Genomic DNA, 21,261 nt, shown 5'->3' on the forward strand with positions numbered 1-21,261 from the left:
CTCCGAGCGGCCCCGGCGGCCGGGTCGGCATCACCGCGGCGTCTCTCCGCTAGAGGAGGAGAGCAAGCCAATTCTCCTTTGCAGCAAAAAATTATATGTATATATTATTAAGATAATATATACATCTGATTTTATTTTTTTAAAAAGTTTATTTTGCTCCATTTTTGAAAAAGAGGGAGCTTGGGTGGCGAGCGGTTTTTATAAATTATCCTTATTTTCTGTTATTTGTCCCCGTTCCTCCCCACCCCCTGCTGAAACGAGAATAAGGGCAGGGACCGTGGCTCCTACCTATTGGTGATCCCCTTACCCATTTTCCCCCGCCCCAACGCCCAGCACAGTGTCCTGCACACAGTAGTCGCTCAATAAATGTTCGTGGATGATGATGATGATGATGATGAAAAAAATGCAGCATCAACGGCAGCAGCAAACGGACCACGCGAACGGTGAGCAGCCAGAGCCTGGGCACCCACTGCCAAATCTAATCCTGTCATGGTCCTCCTCTTCCCACCCCCTCTGCCCACCCCCCACCCCCACGTCTCCGCTGCGCTGGTGGGTTGAGGGGGTTGGAGAGAGGGCGCTTCTAGCTCCGTGTCATCTACACAGAAAGGGAGATGCGTGACTGCCACTCCGTTTTCTCCTTCAGGCCCTGAATGTCAGAGTTAATTCTGCATTTGTGGGGTGGGGGCGGCCGTTGACTATGTGGAGTACTGTGCAGCTGGAGGGGCGGCGAGTCGAGGTGATTCGGGTTCAGTGTCCTCGGGCTCAACTTTCCATCAACGCCCCGGAGCGATGGAAGAGGGACTGTTAGTCTTCAGCCAGAGCCCCCTTTCCAGCCTCTCCTCTCCTTCCCCTCCTTCCCCGCCCCCTCATTGACTAGAGAAGGTCCCTGGTGGCATCCGGAAAATTTTAGGATTGCCGGGTTTCACCCGTCACGCGGGTGGATGAAGCACACCCCTTCCCTCTCAGGGGAGGCCCAGTCTCGGTATCTGGGGGAAGGGGGTCGGGTGGAGCGAGTATTCCCGCTCCCATCGCCGGCTGTGCACACGTCGGTAACCTAGCAATGCCCGGGGAGTCGCAGGCGCTGTGGGGCTGCTCTCCCCAGCCCTGGCCGGGCCACCACGTGCAGTTTGCATGCCGGCCGGGGTGGGGGTGGGGGGCTGGGTCCAGGGAGACTGGAGCAGCTCCTGACCAGCCCTTCTCTTTGGAGATCATTGTGCCCCTAAACCCTGGTGGGCTGGAAGCCTTTCCGGGTGAGCACTCCCCAAGGGAAAGGCTTGGCACGACTCATCCCTGGGCTGATTGCCTGCTGCCCGCCCTCTTTGCCCCCTTCTCAGGCTTGCTGGGCAGGCTAACCTGTGCTTGCTTTGACTCTTTACTTAGCAATAATTGGTTTTGCAAACGCCTATCCCTGTACCTCTCTGCCACCTCTTTCACTTCGACTTCTGCTTCAGTAAGGAGGTTGTGGCAGAAGGCAGGCAGGTGCTTAGGGGGTGGACTGACCCAAAGCTTCACACACGGAGGCCCCTTGGGTTTATGTCTTGTGTACACCTAAAAGGTAGTCTACAGGCACATGCTTCTGCTGAGGCCTTGAGGGCCCCTGGCCTGATCCAGCCTGTCTGTCCTAGGTGAAGGGGTGCAGGCCAACTGACTTGTCTGTCTCTCTGGTTGCTGGCTTGGCTGCTCCTGCTGCAATTTAAAATGCAAAAAAGCCCTAAAGATGTTTTCTGTTTTCGGAAGCCTGTGGAGGAAATGAGTCCCAAGCATCATGAATTTTCATTTGCAGGAAGTGTCAGTGCATAATCTAGATATTTGTTATGGGGTTTTTGGTATTGCCTGGGTGCCAGTGGAGGAGTTTTTTCCCTCATACTGAAAAAAATGCATTTGTGGCTGTGGAAAGATGTTGGAGTAACACCTTGAAAATGATTAAGACTATTGAATTATTGGTGCTGCCTTTTTTTTTTTTTTTTGGTGATGTGGTAGTTATGTTAGAGAAAAGCTGTTGTACACGTATATGTTAACTCACTAGAGATAGATGGGTTTTAAAATTCAGAGAAGATACGGAATAAATGTGGGAATGACCTCAGTCTGTCAGAAGAAATGTTCTGAAAGACTCCTATGAAAAGACATGGCAGTGAAGGAGTATTAACCCCTTTGGGTATGATGCAGCAACGATCGGGTGTGATTGACACTTAGACCAAAGCTGGTAGACCTCTGGTTGACCAAACCCCTGCTTCTGAAAAAAGGACATGAGGTTCAAAATAGATACATGGGAATGAATCCCCTGTTACTGATGGAAGACAACCTTTGCTTTTTTCCAGGCACACTGGATTATCATTTTTTAAAAAATCTTTCTTTTTCTCCTTCTCTCTAGAGGCAAACTATGCAAGAGGCACCAGACTCCCTCTTTCTGGTGAAGGACCAACTTCTCAGCCGAATAGCTCCAAGCAAACTGTCCTGTCTTGGCAAGCTGCAATCGATGCTGCTAGACAGGCCAAGGCTGCCCAAACTATGAGCACCTCTGCACCCCCACCTGTAGGATCTCTCTCCCAAAGAAAACGTCAGCAATACGCTAAGAGCAAAAAACAGGGTAACTCGTCCAACAGCCGACCTGCCCGCGCCCTTTTCTGTTTATCACTCAATAACCCCATCCGAAGAGCCTGCATTAGTATAGTGGAATGGAAGTATCCTTTTTTGGGGGGAAATCTTTCTCATTTTCTCTTTCACCATATGTTCTTTAAAAGGATTTGCTTTCTGAAATGACACAGTGCTGTAGTAGTCTGGAATGTGAGCAATAGAAGAAGCTGTATATAAGGGGTCTCATACCTTCCTATCTCCTTAGGTTGCAGAGGGGTGGCTCGGTGGGTATATTTAGCCTATTGTCTGTGTGTGTGTGTGTGTTTAGTGGTGGGGGATGGAGTGACAGCTTGACAATCCAGAGTGGTAGATAATTAAAATGTGAAACCAACCTTTGGTCATTGGACATTAGATGGCTGGCTTAAATGCACTGTTGTTTTTGGGCAGTGGTATGCATAGAACCTATTGCAAATAAGATATCCCAATTAAAAAAAAAAAGACCATATGAGACTCTACGGAGAGTTAATACATTTTTGACCTTTAGTAGAATCTTCTCATTCCAGTGTTTGAAATTTGCTTCTGCAACTACAATTAATGCTAAGTTGCTTCTAGCTCTGACATTTGGTGATTCTAATTGTTCAGGTAGCTACAGATATCAACACTTCATAGGGAGGGGATGATTTTGATTATTTTCTTCTTCTTCTTCTTTTTTTTTTTTTTGGCTGATCAATGCTATGACTTCCTGGAATTTCCTTTTGACAAGTTCCAAAAAAGCATTTGAAATGTGAGCATGGGGGGAGCCTGTGAGGGAAGAGGTTTATATGTGCCTTTTCTCCTGAGCCCTTATGAGTTATAGAACAGCCCTCTCAGTGGAGGAATTTGCAGTTGCTGCCTTTATAAAAAATTCTGTCTATGTCCTTGGACTGGAGTTGCATTTCTGGGTGTCTCCTTTGTATTTTTAAAACTGAACTCCAAATGCCCCAGAATGGTTGTCACGTCCCAGATCTTAGAAAACCATTGTACTTCTGCTGGCTTATTCTCTTCCCCAAACCGGAGGCCAGCCTTCAGTTACTGCCATTCTTCAGAAAAGGATGACTGAGACCTGCTTTCTGAGCAAATGGCTTTTTAATTAGTCAGATGATTCACTAGTCTGGTTAAAATAAAGCATTTCCTTTCTCTAGAAGTATATTTGGGGCTGTCATGGGCCTTAGAGCATGTTCTAACTGTAGGAAAGGTTGTGAAATGTAGGGCTTCTCCCACCAGGTACAAAAGGATGGAGGGGGTACAACAGAAAGGGAAGAGATTGTCAGCCAGCTAGAAAGCAGAGCTGAAATCCCTTTATAATTTGAGTGCCCAGCTAGGCAGCTATATGCATGCCCTCTGTCTTAGCTGGCTGTTTTCTCTGCTCGTGGACAGGAGCTAAAATGAGGTAACTGTCTAGAAAGGTTTTGGAGAGAGCAGCCAAATGCTAGGGTAGGATTTGAGGGGTTTTCATGTACTTTTTCTTTTTAGAACAGATGTCTCTTTTCTAGAGTGAGTTACGGTGTCTCTCACACAGCTGGGGTTGAGTGTGTGCATTTTCTGTTTAAGTTCTTCTTCAGTCTGAGAACAGAACACTTGTGTCAGGCTAGGAGGGAATTAGGTGAATCAGAATGTGCCTCAGTGGCATTGCTGGAGTCATGGGCAGAAGCTGCACTTTGCCAGAAATATCTCCTCTTTAGGTTGGCTTGACATGACTCTGAGTAAGCAGAGCCCTCTCATTGAGGTCATTAATTTTATGTGGAGTGAGGTGGGAGGCCTGATGCTGTTTCTCTCTGTGCACAGTAATTGGTACATAGCAATTTATGTGTACAGAGCAAATTCCTACATCACACTGCTATCTCTCTTTTCTGAGTTGCCAGACACATGTGTGTGTACAGGAATTAGGGGATGTGGCTGCCAATTCAGGGAGAGGGCTTCTTATAAATGGTACAGTTTGTAGATTACATAGATCCTTAAGAAGTATATGATCCATTTGTTTGTTGTTTTAAATGACAGTTACCTTACAATTCAAGTACCAGGTTCTAAAAATTCTCCCAAAGACAGCTCTATCAGGCCCAGTGTACACTGAGAAAACAAGATTCTAGTCTGTTTGTATAGACAGGCAAGGCAGGGTGTCCTGCACTATGGGGGAGTGAGGGATGTTCTCCTTATCAGGAGGAATCGTCAGGACCAGACTCATCTGTTTCTCTACTGCTCTGTTGTGCTTCGCTTGTAAAAGTCTTGTGGCAGAGAGATGGTATCTACCTGAACTGGAAGACTGAGACTGAAACAGCATGAAGAAGAAAATACACCTTATATTTAGCCTTCACGAATAGTGTTAGTGTTTCTCAGATTTGCTGATTTGTCATTGGGAAATTAAATAGGAAGATAGTTACCAGGGAAGGGAGATTAGGTGTATTTCTATAAAGAACAACATTGGGACCCCACTTGACTTTTCAAATTGTGGGGGGGGGGGGCAACCTGCTAAGAGGAAAAATGAAAAGGGGACTCTGACGGTGTGTAAAAGTTGGATCCCTGGATGAAAGATTTTGTAATACTAGATGAGTTTAAAAACAAATCTATCAAAATTAGTAAGGGAATAATGCTGTTCATTTCCTTATTTCAGTAAGTTATCAAAACTCTTCAAGGGGCTGAAGTTTTATGAAACTCAAGATTGCTCCAGAGAGATAAAGGGTATTTGTTCTTTACAGCATTTTTTGATTTTCCAGAAGGGCGTCAGGATGAATGGAGAATAGTCTGGTCATATCCTCAAATACTAACTACCTTAGTTAGTTAAATTGGTGGCCTTTCCTCTTGTGCATGGCACTATTGTAAAATCAAGCCCAGGAATTGCGCATTAGGTTGGTGCCTATTAAACCTTGCATTTGGAAAGACTGAAAACCAAAAGAGGAAAAACAGTTACTTTGGCAGATGTCAAATTTTGTATTCCCAGTTTTGACAGTGTCTCTTAATAACACCAGAATGTTTAAGCAAGTATCTTTTGAAGATTGATCTTAAAGTGGTTCTTCCAGACAGGCCTCCGAGATTTAAAAGTATTAAAATTTACATTGAAAATTTGTGGTGCGGATTTCTTATGGCTTTTTAAAATTTAAGTTGTTTACAAATTGAGCACAGTAACAGCACATTATAAATAAGCTCCAGTCCATCTCTTAATCTGGAACACTTACAGCCACTGATTGCTGTAGGAGAGAAAGAAGAGGAGGGAGCCTGCCTTGTTTATATAAGCCCGCCTTGTTTATTCCATTGTCAGAATTAGTGGAATAGCCATGAAAAAGTCACAGGTGTAATGAAGAAGGTCCTAGTGACTTGGCCTACCCCAATCCAGACAGAAGATTTAGACTAACACCACCAAGAATAGCCCCTGAGAAAATGGCTCTAACACATGGAGGCAAGGATCTGTGGAAAACAGATTTATCCCATGATGACTTCTTTATGTCTACAACAGCCGGGAATTTAGTAAGGCCCTTATTTTCTTTTAAAACTACAAGAAGCAGAAAGCTAGTTCATATAGAGCCCTAATTGGATGCACTTTTAGGTTTTAATACACAATGTACAGCAGAAGAATGAGTGTAACGTGATCCTTGCAAGAGAAGAGAAGGACACGGAGAGGTCATATGATAGGAGTATCTACTATGAGATGACCACTGATGATTATATTTGCTGCAAATCTGCTAGTCACAACAGCCAGTTGAAATATGATTTATGTATGTCATTTTCATTTTAAAAGTGATTCAAAAGTGGTGTGATTGAGAGTGTGATGAGGGAAATGATTTATGTTTGCATAACACATATATACCTTAACAAAATTTTTCAGACCATTTGACATATTTATATTATTGGCTATTTTTGCCAATTGTGTGGCCTTAGCTATTTACATCCCATTCCCTGAAGATGATTCGAATTCAACAAATCATAACTTGGTAAGTGTCCCTAGAGTTCCTCCTTGTCCTGGTGTATGGTTATCATTTGCTTCTATGTTCACACTGGCAGCTGGCCTTCTGGGTGGTTGAAGTTTACAGCTATGCATGTGATATTTCCCTGGAGCTTTGCAACAGTGGTTTTTATTTTTATTTTTTTGACCTGTATTCTCAGATTTGTACTAAATGAAAGTGTTTAAAACCATGAATCTTGTATAAATAGGTGTGGACTTTTTATGGAAGAGATTTGTAGCAGATTTTTAAAATAACTTTTCTTTCCATGTAAGCTTTTGCTATCTACCATTCTTTTCTGATAATATTAGCTTTGTTTTTTTTAATCCAGTGTTTTTTGGGAGTGGTGGGTACTTTGGTCAATTTTATGGTAAGTAGAGAATTATCATAGATTTGAACATGAACTATTAATTTTTAGAGAAGTGGAATACAACATAACTAATAGATCTACATAGATCATAATTTGGAGAATAACATGGTATGGTATTGAAGTTCCTGTGCTAGTTTTTTGAAATATCCCAGGTTAAAATGATTGTATGGTTAAATAAATCAGGAGACTTTCATATATTTTATTGTCCTCTTAAAGATTTATAGTGCACATTAGCTTAGTAGAAGCTCTGGGAAATTCTGCAGTTTAGAAAACAGGTTTTATATTGTTTAACTCAGCTAGTCCCTAAAAGTAATTGGTCATGGAGTCTTTAAACATTTTTTTGGCAGAAGACTTTAACATCATAGAACTATAGAACTAGTTCTTTTGGGAACTTCTTTTGGGAAAGATTGATACAGTTTTTGTTTTTGCTTGTTTTTTTTTTTTTCTTTTTTCTTAACAGCCACTAAAGACTACTAGATTGAGACTAGGAGCTTGTCACACTTGGCTGTCAACTAGTTGTATTTTGGGGCATTTCTCATACCTTTTCTGCATTGCCATTCACCCACCTGGCAATTAAGGGAATTGGATAAGAAGATCACTAGGATTGTTCTACCTCTGACATTCCGTAATCTTTCTTTGATGATTCAGAAGCCATTTCAGGATTTTTTTTTGGTGCTTCAACATCCTTCTTGCAAGGATCAGGTTTTTGTAATTGGAGGTCGTCCAGATGATAGGTGAAGGGAGCTGGTTCTAGATACCAGGAAACTCTGTTTTACTTTTTCCTCTTTTCATTGGTTTTACTTGTTTTTGGTTTCTCATATTGAAGCTGTATTTTAGCAGGGCTGGATGTTCTTAACTGAGTGAGTGTTGTAAAGGCAAAAACACTAGGATCTACCTAGTGTGGGAGAGCTCAGCTGGCTTCTGAAGATAGTGAAATTAGGTTCTTGTGAATAAGTCTTAATGGTTTATGTATAGGATTTCATGTTACATATAAAATGTTGTGGCATATTGCAGATATAACATGATGTCTATTTGTATTTTGGGATTTGGTAGTTTGATTTCTAGAGAATTAAAAAAGATTTTGGATATTGCTACTGAAAATACAACTATCTATGGGAGTTGGTTACACATATGAACACTTACTGTTGGTTAGTATGTACATATTTATGCTATGCCAGAAATTATCTGTGTAATTTTGGACATTTTAAATAGCTTTTGATTTCATTGTAGACACGTGGTGTTAGATGACAGTTTTAAAGGAAAAGCAGAGTAGTGAAAAGCCTCCCATCAGTGGAGATAGATCATCCTAGATAGTATAGGCCACAGATGGTGTTAGTCTTGTTACCAAATTTCATGACATGGATGGCGACCCAGTTTGTTGCTTTTTGTAGCTCAAGAGAACATGATTAAAGAAACTTAGAAAATAAATACCTTTCAGAAAGGCAGATTAATTCAGATCAATGGAATAATTAATGTAGCTGCATGTGTAAGCCAATTAATAGTCTGATTTGTTTCCTAGAGAAATTCAGGGGCACTAATATAAGTGCTGTCAGAGCATTTGGCTTTCACATGTAAGAAGTGAGGAAATAAAATACAGGAAATGGATAAGTCTCTTTGCTTCCCTCTTGTAACCCCTCCACAGTGGATCTTCTCTTGAAAATTCTTAAACACTGGACTTTTTTTTTAAGGAGGTTGGGCAGTGTATTAGTTTGGCAGGCCTTTCTAAAACCCAGTGCATATTCCTTTGACCTCTTAGTATTCTGAAACTCATGGCATTTAAGTTTGTGTCTTGTTTTCACTTGGATGGTCACATGGCTAAATGAGTTTATATTCTGCCTGACTCTTTAAATATTTCCTTTCCCACTGTGGGAAGGGAAGATCTTTGTGGATCTCCTTCTGACTCTTAGCAAGGTCCCATGCCATGTTGGTCTTCCCACCAGGGAACCGGGTGTTTTTTTAATACATTTGACCCAATTTGTACCAAAGTAATTGCTCTATTTTTGGGGTCGGTTTAGAGGCAGCTGAGCGAAGCTTATTTTTCATCTGTAGTAAATACCTTTCATTTAATGTGAATGGCAAAACAAAGGGCAGAGGCTGTTATGGGTTGCAAAGCTGCATGTATCAGACTGCTGGTGGTTTTCTTTGCTTGATAACTCTGTGGGAAATGTGTATGCCGAGCACTTAGGGTGAGGTGCAGGACCAACCTAATAGATGATGTTTCTGTCTGGTCATTTGTAGTGAAATTATTACTTCTGATGGGTAAGAAATGTGGCCTTCCCCATCAGTCAATGTGTGTTTGGTCTGGGTTGTGTGTAACTCTAATACCTTTGGGATTTGGAGACTAACTTGGGGGTATAGCAAGTTTTCCCAGGATTAGTTTTTTTTTTTTTTTTTTTAAATATAAAAAACCTCAACTTTCTTTGCAGGTTTCATTTGTGGACTTGCAGGGACTAGCTGAGGCTGAAGTCATGGAAAAAGGGCCACTCAGTTCCCACAGTAATATCCCTCCTTGTTCAGGCAGTACTGGTATTTCCTCCACTCCACTTATTAAAAGTGTATATCACTTGTTTTCTTCTTAGCACAGAGGAGGGAGAACTTCTGTATCGAGTGTCAGATACAGAAGTTCACTGTGATGAAAAACATATTATTTGGCATCTCAAACTTCAGTTTCTCATAAGCAAACTATATAGTTTTGAGTCTGTGCAGCTTATGCCTGGTACTTTCCCTCCCAAGGCTGCCTCCTTGTTCTCTGGAGTGTGGAACTGCCTCAAATTAGAAATGTCCAAAATGGAGATCTTTGTCTGCCAATTCAGAACTTCCTTGATCTCTACACCAGCACTGCGTGACTGGGTGGTGAGGGCCGTGGCCTTGCCTCTCTATCCCTTTATATAGCTAAGTGCCCATCATACCAGGTGCTGAAGGAACAGTCTTTGACCCCTTTCCTGCCTGCTTTCTCGTCTTGTTGAGACCCATTTGTTTGTGTTTTTAGCCCATTTAACATTTTGCTTCTGCTACCCCTCCTGCCTTTCCATTCACACTGCCATCAGGAGCCTTCTGCTAGAGAGCGATCCTGAGGCTTCAGAGGCTACCCACTGCCCATCTGAGGAAAGACCAGGCCCTGTGGCTAGGTCCACCTTGGTCTGGTGTAACCTTTTTGGGGTTTTCTCCCTACTCTTCTCCTTCAGAGCCCCTCTTCTCTGAGTTCTTAAATGCCCCTCCCCTACTTGCCCTCCTTCTGGCTTTTCCTCCACTGCCGTCTCTGTTTGAAATGCTGCTGCTTCTCCATTACCCCTTCTACACATCATTCCCCTTACAGCTGCTCAAGGATAGTCTCAAATTAGATCTCTTCCATGAGGGCTTTTCTCATGCTGATCCGAAGGAATGATCTTATATGACCCTTTTTTGAGGCATTTTGCATATAAAATGCCCTATGTTTTGGTTACTTGCATGCACATCTTTATCTTACCAAGCATCTTTAGAATACAGTTCATAGTGAACCTTTTTTTTCTTTTTTAGACATTGGTTTTACTCTGTTGCCTAGCCAGGCTAGAGAGCAGTGGTGCCATCATAGCTTACTGCAGACTTGATCCAGGGCTCGAGCAGTCCTCCTGTTTTGGCCTCCCAAAGAGCTGGGACTGTAGGCATGAGCCACTGTGCCAGGCCATAGTGAATCCTTTCTGAATCCCCAATCATGCCTGGTGCAATAATAGTAGATGTTCAGTAAATGTGTTGTTGATGACTGCCAAATGAGTAGCTTTCTGGGGAGAAGCAGCTTACCCATTCCCTCCTCTGAACCATATTTAGGATATTTCTTGGGTGGTAGGTCTCTCTGTGGGCTCCCTGGAGTTCCTTAGCTAGGAATGAGTGGGAAGTCATACAAGCATTTTTTTCCTGCAAAGTTTAGGGCCTCTGATTCTTGTCATGCACCTGTGGTTGAAGGACCCCTCAGAGCTGAGTTTCAGAGCTGAGTAGTCTAGCAGTTCTATGGCCCAGAGGAGCAGTTGATCTGAGAAGCAGTGCTGGGTGGGACACTTGTCTGCAGGCCTGGATGCCGTACAATGGCTAGAAATGCTATGAACAGTCTACTTTGATTGCTTTTTCTCCATACCTGAGATCCCAGTGTTATAGTGTTCGTAGGGCTTAAAAACAAGTTCATTGTATCTGCATTGTCATGTGGTTTAGCATTTTCCAGTTTTTGCATACGATGGTTTAAATTGTAATACCAGAAACACAATTTTGTAACCTGGGTCCTTGGGCTTAGCTGATAAGGGTGGGTGTTAGTTGAATGCGTCATCAATACTGTCTTTCTGTTTGAATTGAGCGTTCTTATTTCTGCATGCCTAGGTTCTACCTGTTTTTCTAGGGCAGCTTATATTCTGCCTCCTACATCCAGTGTTCTCTGATCCTTGGCCACTCCCTGCCTCCCACCCCCACCTGCCTAAGTATAAGTACTTGCTGTCCCTCGGACTCCCATAAGCATGGTAAACTCTCCTCTTTATAGATACCAGCCTCTTTATGCCTTGTTTTATGATTTGGAGTGGCTCTGTTCATGGGCTTTGGGGTCTGAGCTTAGCTTTTTGATTTATTAGCTAAGTGACTTTGGATGAAACTAGAATGTGAGTTTCTAAAGGCTAAGACTAGAATCTAATTTAGGTCTATAGCTTTCTGAACTTAACTCTCTGCCTGGCACACAGGAGGCACATCAGGAAATGCATGCCAAATGAGTGAATAAATAAATGAATGACCATACAAGGACTCCATAGTATATCCTTATAGATCATTAGTTAATTTTCAACAATTGGCTAATGATTAATATTTGCCTGAGAGGCTGAGTTTCATTGTTTAGTATTAATGAAATCCCAGGAAATGCCTGTCAGAGTTTGCCTTTAATTTTAGGATTTTATGTTTCTGTCTTGGCAAATTTAACTCTTTCTTACAGAGAGACGAAAGACAAGTACTTGTTGATACTTTGTGAATCCCTAAGTCATAAGCTGGCTTCTGTAGTCCCTGTTGTACATAAGTAACATTGTGACTGATTCTATTTGGGCAGATGTATGAGTTACATTTTATGTTAAGATTAGTAGAGGGAGAACAGAGAAATGAGCAGAGTTGATGGACTTGTGTAGTAAAACCTTGCCCACAGCTGGTTTCCTAATAGTGAAATATGCACCAGTTTATTTATTATTTTTTTAGACCTAAAATAGGTTTTTATTTGCTTTTTATTAAGCCTTAAACACATAGATCATGTATACATTAATGCATTTATGGGGTACAATGTGCTGATTTCCTATACAACGTGGAATGCTTACATCAAACTAGTTAATATATCCCCCACCTAATTTACTTAATTATTGTATGAACCAGTTATTAGCTATATAAATAATTACATCTCACTTAAGTCTTGCTGCATTTTGGCAAAAACAAGGTTGCCTAGCCTGATCTTTTATTGAAGAGACATTACCTTGATTATTGACAGTTTTTTAAAAATAAAATTCAACTCTTAAAGAATTCAGATTTGCTACTATTAAAAGTTCCTTAAGAAGAATTTTGGTGGGGTCCTCACTTATTTGGTTTGTTTAAAAATGAACTCTTATAGTTTTGTAATCATAGCTTGTACAGTGGACTTCCCTGCTCAGACTCTTTAACAAGTGAGACTACCTTTAGCATAAGGTTATTTGGGAATATTAGAATATTAGCCTGAAGTCTTTGGATTATAAATTTCAGAAACGCACAACTCACTCAGATTGGCTTATAGCTGAATAAAAAGTGTGTGTATGTACACAATTTATAAACTCAGTTAACTGAAAAGTCAGGGTGGAAACGGTATCAGTCACAGCTGGAAAGGAGACTTAAAGATGCCGTCAAGATTTCATTCCTGCACCCTGCTCCTCAGGTTTCTGAGGCTAGAGCCTGAATACTGTCTAGCAGGTCAGCCTCATGGGTTGCCTTAAATGTACATTTTTCTCAGCTCATTTGGGGGAGATGTATTTCTTTCTTAACATCAGCTTAAAAAATCAGCTTAAATTCAGTATTTTAAAAATGATTTTGTGAGAAACAGAGATGCCTGTAGCAGACTGGTGGGTAGTTAACCTTTTTAAAAACTATCACCATTAGCATTTGTTTAATTTTTAACTATTTATAAAATAAAAAGATTATCTGACACAAAATGGACAACATGCCCAGCAGTAGAGACACTTAGGTCACATCAAATATGGTGGTGGTGGGGAACTCCCCAACATACCCCCATCAGCTCCTCACCAAACAAAGTTCCTGAGAGATTGCAGAGGTTCTAGAGTTCTGGTGGCTGGGCGTACAGGGAAGAACTATGTGCAGTGTTACTGCCAGTGGATGAGTGTGCTGAGGAGCGTGTCAGGGATTGTTTCTGGCCCTGCAGGGGATGGGCAGAGGGGCTTAGCAGGTGATCCAGGAATAGATGTTAGCATCCCCACTTCTGCCTCCTGCCTTTCCCAGACTCTGGGAGCTCTGCCATCAGCAGTCACAAGGTATGTCCCCAAGTCCTGTTGTGCTCATGTGATAGAGATAAGGAAAGTGGTGGAAGGGGTCTTTCTTCTTTAATTCAGGTAAGATTGAAATTTTCCCAGCTAGTGTTCCTGTGAGTAGTAAGGGTGTTTGGCTGGGTGGGAGGAAGAAACAGTGGGAATAACTGAAGATAGGGATGAAGGAGGAACTGCCTGAGGTGTCAGTCAGCTACACCCTCCTCCACCTGTGAGGATGGGAGTGGTAGGGGTATTGTCAACACAGACCTTGTGGGACCAAGCCTGGTGGTTTTAACTGAGGCCCCAGATACTGTCCAGGCTGAGGAAAATAACTTTCTTCTCCAGAACCTCAAAGTAGTTATTTCTGCTAATTTTTTTTCTTCTCCCTGCTGGGTGAGTGGTAATTTTAGAAATCACAGGACATCTGTTGCAATTATTGACCACATGAACCTGAGGCCAGGCTATAGGGAATTGGGTGGCTGTCCTGAGGGAGGGAGGAAGGGAAAGGAGGGGAGTACAGACTGCCCTGGGGTGGTGTGGTAGGCCCTGGACCAAGGGAGGAGATGGGCTTGGGTGGCTTGAGGATTCCAAGGGGTCAGGCAGAGGCTCACACTCTTTCTCCTTCCCTTTCCTTGCTTCAGTCATCTTCTGAAGCTGACCATGTCTCCTTTCCCTGGTCCATGAGGAAGTTCTACATAAATTAGACTCACACATACATTTTTAGAGCTGTGTGGAAACTTGTTTGTAAGAAAGGAAATTGAGACAGCTTTATTCAATGAATGTTTATTGAGATCTACTGTGCAGAGCTCACCACTTCCCATTTCTCTACTGTGTTATGATTAAGGAAAACCTACAATGTGGGGTCAGAGAACTGCTGACTGCTTTCCATATTGCATTCATAATGTAAATCACCATTTAAAATTTACACAAGTAATACATGAATACGTTCTTTTAAATAATTAAAACAATACCAATAAAGTTATATCCCCTTTTACCTACCGAATTCCTTCTGTAGTTTATTATAGTGATCAGTTCTGTGTGGTCCTTCAGACTTGTTTTTCACTGTGTGTAGGTATAGATGTATAGATAATCTGGGCATTTTGAAATAATGTATACAATTTGGGAACATGATGCATGTATTATGTAGCATCCCTTTTTCCACTTAATGTGTATTATAGATATTTCCAGGCCTATGTGAAGATATCTAACAACTTCTTAGTTGCTGTAAAATATTTCTTGTATGAAGGTGCCACAGTTTATTTATTATCTTTCTTTCTTTCTTTCTTTCTTTTTTTTTTTTTTTTGAGACAGAGTCTCAAGCTGTGGCCCTGGGTAGAGTGCTGTGGCGTCACAGCTCACAGCAACCTCCAACTCTTGGGCTTAAGCGATTCTCTTGCCTCAGTCTCCCAAGTATCTGGGACTGCAGGTACCCACCGCAACACCTGGCTATTATTTTTTGTTGCAGTTGTCATTGTTTTAGCTGGCCCAGGCCAGGTTTGAATGGTGAGCCTTGGTGTATATGGCTGGTGCCCTACCCACTGAGCTATGGATGCCACCATATTTGTTATCTCTCTGATGAGCATTTAGGTTAATTCCAAATGTTTTGTGATATCACATAATGCTGCATTGAATATCTTTGTGTGTGCTTCTTTGTGCACACTAGCAAACGTTTGTCTGAGATGGGTCCTTAGAAGTAAATCTCTGGATTGGAGGGTACACGTGTTTTCCATTTTCTTGCTCATTGCTGTCCTTCACTAAGCCTGTACAGTTTTACTCCCCCTCCACATCTTGTTGCTATCAGCAGTCATTTCACTCTGTTGAGTGACTTGCTTTGTTCTGTATCTTAGGCTTTAGAAGGAGGTCTTGGGGGTAAGGTCTGGCCTCTCTCTTGGATGTGGTTAGGCATCCAGAGCATCTGGTTAAGGGCAGAAATACCATGAACCCAAGTGCTAAAGTTTTTGGAATCTCTTTTGTACACATACCGGTGACCCATATAAAAAGCACCAAATCTTATTATTATTTTCCTTGCTTTTGGTGCTAGCCATTTAGGTACTACAGTTCTTTGAAGTGAAATATCTGTTCTAGATAGCTAATAGGTAAATACATGCCCAATACAAAAACCAAGTCTTAGTTTCGGGGTGTTTGCTTGCTATAGTTTGGTTTCACAACAAACACTGCCTTTATGACCCTATTAGTTTGGGACAAAAAATTTCCAATCTGGTGTTTTTGATGTCCCATATTCTTATTAACTATTTTATTTTCATACACAATAAAATCTCATGGTTATTATGGTATGTATATGGGGTTTATGCCCCTCCTACTTCCAAAAGTTTATGCCTCTCCATCTCTGAGGTAGTTTAGAAAACAAAATTTGATGAAAAAAAAAATTGGGGCATTTGGGAATCAAAACACAGTAGACTTGCCAAGGTGTTGGAGGTAATCCGAGTGCTGACCCCTGGACATTGAGTTGGCTTTCAGGTTTTCCAGCAGTGGTAGCAAAAGTGAGCATGTCCTAACTTGCAGAGTTTTTATCCTCTCAACAAAGAGAAGCAGCTGATCATTCAGAGAAGCGCTTTCTAGGAACCAAATCCAAGGAGGAATCTGCAGCATGAGTCCTTGTACAAGGTCTGTACAAGGGTTGGGGTGGGGTGAGCCATGTTTTCCCAGGGCTTCCATAGAGTCAGAAGTGCAGTTCTAGCAGATGGTCTCTGCATTCCGACGGGGTAAGGCACAGCATTAAACTGTGAAATAATGAAAGCACCTCTCAATTCTGTAATAATTTTGCTATTTGATTATATAAGTTAATATTGGACCAAAGCTGAGAAGATTAAAAATGAGCAGTTTAACATAGACATTATTTAATCATTTATAAAGTACTTTTTTGAACATTGTTACATGTAAAATATAGTCCATGAAACACATTCACTCACTATGCTAACTTGGTTTAAGTCAAAGTACAAAGGCATAGTATGAATTAATGCAAAGAACATCTTTCTCCATCCTTAGAAAACCCATTTTGAAGAGATGTGGTTTTATTATTTTACTCTAATGTAATCTAAGGAAATGACCAATATTTTTAAAAGAAGACATCCATGAGTGTTCTTCAATAAATAGATAACAATGGGGTATAATGAAACATGGTTTATATTTAAATGATTGCTTTTAAATTGTACAAAAACAGCTCAAATGGGTAAATGTGTAAAATGCTGCCCCTTTATGTCAGTAATTAGCTCCTTAGTCCTTTTATCATGATAATGAAAATACGAACTTCTCTTTGGGCTTATACAAATTCTGATTTATTGAAATATAAATTATTTGGGGCATCTATCCAATGCTCTTTTCAGAATTTTTGTCTGGTGGGAGTGAAATTAAAACATCTAAAATTCTAAATTAGAATGTGAGGAAGTGGAGACAGCCAGCAAGAATTTGGTAAAAGAGAGTTGTTTAATAAATCTTCTAGAAAACCATGTGGGGTGGTAGTAGAGTGGTTGGGGTAGAGAAAGCTTTGGAATATTTTAGAGTGGCAAAACGAATAGGTTAATTGATGTCATTAAAGCCAGTGGGGCAATAGCCAGTTTAGGTGGCCTGGTTTGGGTTTACTGAGAATGGTGAATCACCCACATGAGGGGGTTGGGATTGGAGAGGATCTCAGAGACTTTTCTGATGGGTCCATTTCTTTTCCAGACCCAGTTATGTGACTTGCCCAGGGTCACTCGGTGAAAGAGGAGTCATATGGGGCATTTGTCTTCCAATGTCTTTTCTTCCCACTCACCCTAGTTACAACTCTGAGTCTGGATTGAAACCAGGCACTTTCTATCTGGTGGAGGGACAGTGGTAACAGAGAATTGTCTCTTCAAAGCAAGCTGGGCATGGAGTCAGCTTTTAATTGTCTCATTTTTTTTTTCTGTGTATATTTTCCAAAGGATAGTTTTGATCACTTTTCCCTTCCCCATTTAACTTCTAGAATATTTTGTTACTTTCTTCAAACATACCAACATGCAGAAATCAGTTGACCACAGATTGCCTTATTAGTTTATGGAAATAGCCAGGGCGCAGGTCAGTGGATATAGTAGGGCAGGAGGGAATCATCGGTGGTTAACAAATGCAGCAGGGCTTTCCTCATTTATCTTGCTTTTGAGTTCTCTCTCTCTCACCATGGCTGGAGTGATGTGATCACAGCCCACTCTACTTCCTAGGCTCAAGCCATCTTTTGGAACTATAGGTGCACACCACTGTATCTGGCTAATTAAAATTTTTTTCTGTAGAGACGAGGCCTTGCTATGTTGCTTAGGCTGGTCTGGAATTTCTGGCCTCAAGTGATCTTCCTGCCTCATCCTCCTAAAGTGCTGGAATTATAGATGTGAGCCACTGTACCTGTCTTGCCCTGTCTTTTTATCATAACTAGAGGTGCAACAGTTACTGCATTTGTTACTAGCTCATGGCTGACATTTACTGAGCTAGGTGGGCTTCCTGTATACTGTCATGTATCACATAATGATATTTCGGTTAATATGTAGAACAACAGTCTCATAAGATTGTAATGAAGCTGAAAAATTCCTATTGCCAAGTGCCATCATAGCTATTGTAATATAGTGCAGTTACTATTTTTTAAAAATAAATTTAGTATAGGCTAAATATACAGTGTTTATAAAGTCTATAGTCATGTATAGTAATGCTCTAGCTAGACCTTACATTTGTTCACCACTTACTCACTGACTTACCCAGGACAACTTCCTGTTTTGCACGCTTCATTCATGGTAAGTGCCCCAGACAGAGGTACTATTTTTCTTTTAATCTTTTACTGCACCTTTTCTATATTTAGATACCCAAATACTTGCCATTGTGTTAATAGCCTACTGTATTCCATATAGCAACATACCGCACAGGTTTGTAGACTAGGAGCAAGGGGCCATATCACATAGCCTAGGTATGTAAAAGGCTATTCCAGCTGGAATATATACTAAATTTTGTGTAAGTACACTATGGTGTTCACACAACAAAGAAACCACCTAACAACACACCTTTCAGAATGCATCCCTGTTGTTAATCAATACATGACTGTATAATCTCCTCTAATTCTCATTTAATCCTTACCATAAAGCCATGAAAGAGATACTGTTAAAATTCTCATTTTACAGGTGAGGTAACAAAGCTAGGAGTAAATTGCTTGTACAAGGCCACGCTCCTAGTATTGGCAAGACCAGGATTCATACCTGGGCTTCTGACTCTAGTACCCACACTCAATTGCCAGGCTGTGAAGGGGAGTCAAGGCTCTGGCTGATGGTGCCCAAACACCAATCAGAGGAAGGGTAAGGCCACGGGGCAGAGCCAGGGTACCCTGGCAGCATAACCTCATGGTGGGTCTCTCTGGGTAGGCTTCAAATTCATGCTTTTGATTAGTGCATGGAACCTAGGTTTGAGACTAGCATAGAAACTTTTCATACCCATCACTTTCCAGATTATGGGCTCTGGAGTCAGATCTGGGTTCTGTCCTCACCTTTGACTTCCCAGGCTATGTGATTGGGAAAAGCCATTTTTTCCTTTCTTTTTTTGCTTTTTCTGTGAAAGAGGAAATAAAGTGGCTGAAGAGGTTAGCAAAGGCCCTGGCTCCTTGGAATACTGTGTTGTGAGCCAGAGGTTTGCTGTGGGCTTAAACCTCACAACAGTCCTGTGGGGTAGGATTTGCTAGCCTCTACTTTACAGTTGAAGAAACTGAGGCTTGGGAAGATTGGCCAACATGCTCTGGAGCACCCAGTGAGGGGCCAGCTGGATGGGAGATTGGATAGCCATAGGATCCCTCCCACCATACAGTTTGCTGGGTTGAGGTTTGCTTTCCAAAGCCACTTTCCAAAAGATTTATTTTTATTTTTTTTTGAGACAGAGTCTCACTCTGTTGCCCAGGCTACAGTGCCATGGTGTCAGCGTAGCTTATGGCAACCTCAGACTCCTGGGTTCAAGCAATCCTTCTGCTCAGTCTCCACAGTACCTGGGACTACAGGCACCCACCACGATGCCCAGCTGTTTTTTCTATTTTTAGTAGAGACAGAGTCTTGCTTTTGCTCAGGCTGGTCTTGAACTCCTGAGCTTGAGGAATCCTCCTCCTTCAGCCTCCCAGAGTGTTAGGATTACATGTGAGCCACTGTAATCCACATATGTAACTCCCAGAGGTTAGCAGAGGCCCTGGCTCCTCGGAATACTGTGTTGTGAGCCAGAGATTTGCTCTGGACTTAAACCTCACAACAGTCCTGTGAGGTAGGACCACATGCTAATCTCCTGGCCTCCAGAAGATTTTTTTTTTTATTAAGTCATATACACATAGATCATGAATACATTTATGCATATGTGGGGTACAATGTGTTGATTTTTTTATACAATCTGACGTGATTACATCAAACCAATCAACATAGCTTTTGCCTCATTTACTTGATTATTATGTTAAGGCATTTATGTTCTACACTTGACAGATTTGACTTATACCCTTGCAATATGCTCCATAGGTGTGGTCCTGCCTTTTACTATCCCTCTATCAAACCCCCCTCTTCCCCTCCCTTCCCACTCCATTTTTCTCCTTCATTCTGGGCTATAGTTGTGTTCTATCTTCATAAGAAAGTGTGAGTATATATAAGTCGGTTTCATAGAAGTACTGAGTACGTTGGATACTTTTTCCTACATTCTTGAGATACTTTACTCAGGAGAATATGTTGGAAGGTGTTTTTATCAGACTGATCCAGTCCCCTGGTTCACCTGAATAGTGTAAGGCAGTAGTGGTCATAAAGGGTGTTTGGGGGGGGGGAGGCTGGTGAAGAAATGAACTGAAAGTGACCCTGCTGGCTATAGGAGGGCCTAGACCTAGACCATACCCCATCTTCCATTTGGACAGCTATAAAGGGTTGTTTCTCTAGGGATACTGAGGAAAGAAAGAGGGTTAATTTAATGGTCAGGATCTGGTTTTGTTGCAGCTGAGAAGACTAAAGCTTCAACAGAGTACTCTAGAGTAAAAATATAATCCAGAGCTCCACATCCCACCTGGGAGGCACAGTGATGTCTCTTCAGACTACTTTCTCAGCTAACTTGGAATTTATTCTCTGCTTGGCCCAGGTGATAGTCCCTGATCGTCTCTTGATTTAAAAGTCGCTCAGAAGAGGAAAGAAAACAAGAGCTAAGGAGCGAAACATATGTCAGGGGAACTGTAGCCCAATAGTTTTCTGATTCCTAGAACTGGAATAATGACAGTAGTCCCTTAATGCCTGTGTACTATACACAGCCTGTATGGTGCTTCATCATATCGCCTGATTTTATTCTTGCAGCCGCCTAGTGAGGGCTGCTGATACTTACACATGAGGAGCTAAGGTAAGAGACCAAGACTAGCAGGCGGGATGTGGCTGCAGTACTTACCAGGACCCAGGTTATTGTTCCTTCTTCTCTGCCCTGTGCTCCCTGACAGCATTTTCTCACCTGTATGCTGGGAGTCATAATAGTAACGTAACTGAGGATTAAAAAGTGGTTGTGCAGGGAACCCTCTGTGCACTGCAAGTGCCATGCACCAGTTTCCTTACATGTCAGGTCTCACTTTCTCAGGCGTTTAGAGTCTCCCGGATCTGGCTGCTGCCCTCTTCAGCCTGCTGTCCTATCCTCAGGAGGGCAGACTTTGGAGGAAGACAGATCCAGGTTTGCTGCTGACTAGCTTTGTGACTGCACAAATTATCTTATCTCCCTTGGCCTGGGCTTCCTCCTTGTAAAATAGAGATACTAATTCTTTCTCACCTCACCTTTAGAGTGGGGTCTTTGTAAAGAGTCAATAAAATGTGTGAGCGAGCCCTGGTTTACAAAAAGACTCTAGTTAATGGGC

General features: G+C 41.8%; 1 protein-coding gene across 4 annotated transcripts in view; it reads left to right on the forward strand.

Moving 5' to 3' along the window:
• The window catches only part of CACNA1D (calcium voltage-gated channel subunit alpha1 D), a 347,874-nt gene continuing 326,613 nt past the window's right edge, over window positions 1-21,261 (forward strand). For 2 of the 4 annotated variants that reach the window (XM_003789392.2, XM_003789391.2), the window contains exons 1-3: window positions 260-443; window positions 2,372-2,681; window positions 6,431-6,536. In XM_003789392.2, coding sequence (XP_003789440.1) covers window positions 377-443; window positions 2,372-2,681; window positions 6,431-6,536 — 483 coding nt within the window. In that variant the 5' untranslated portion in view covers window positions 260-376. Of the gene's footprint in view, window positions 444-2,371; window positions 2,682-6,430; window positions 6,537-21,261 lie in introns of all 4 variants that reach the window. The other 2 variants (XM_003789390.2, XM_012804921.1) reach the window with 2 other exon arrangements.

This window comes from Otolemur garnettii, unplaced genomic scaffold (genome assembly GCF_000181295.1).
Source record: "Otolemur garnettii isolate 467f Iridium unplaced genomic scaffold, OtoGar3 scaffold00032, whole genome shotgun sequence".
Lineage (NCBI taxonomy): Eukaryota > Metazoa > Chordata > Mammalia > Primates > Galagidae > Otolemur > Otolemur garnettii.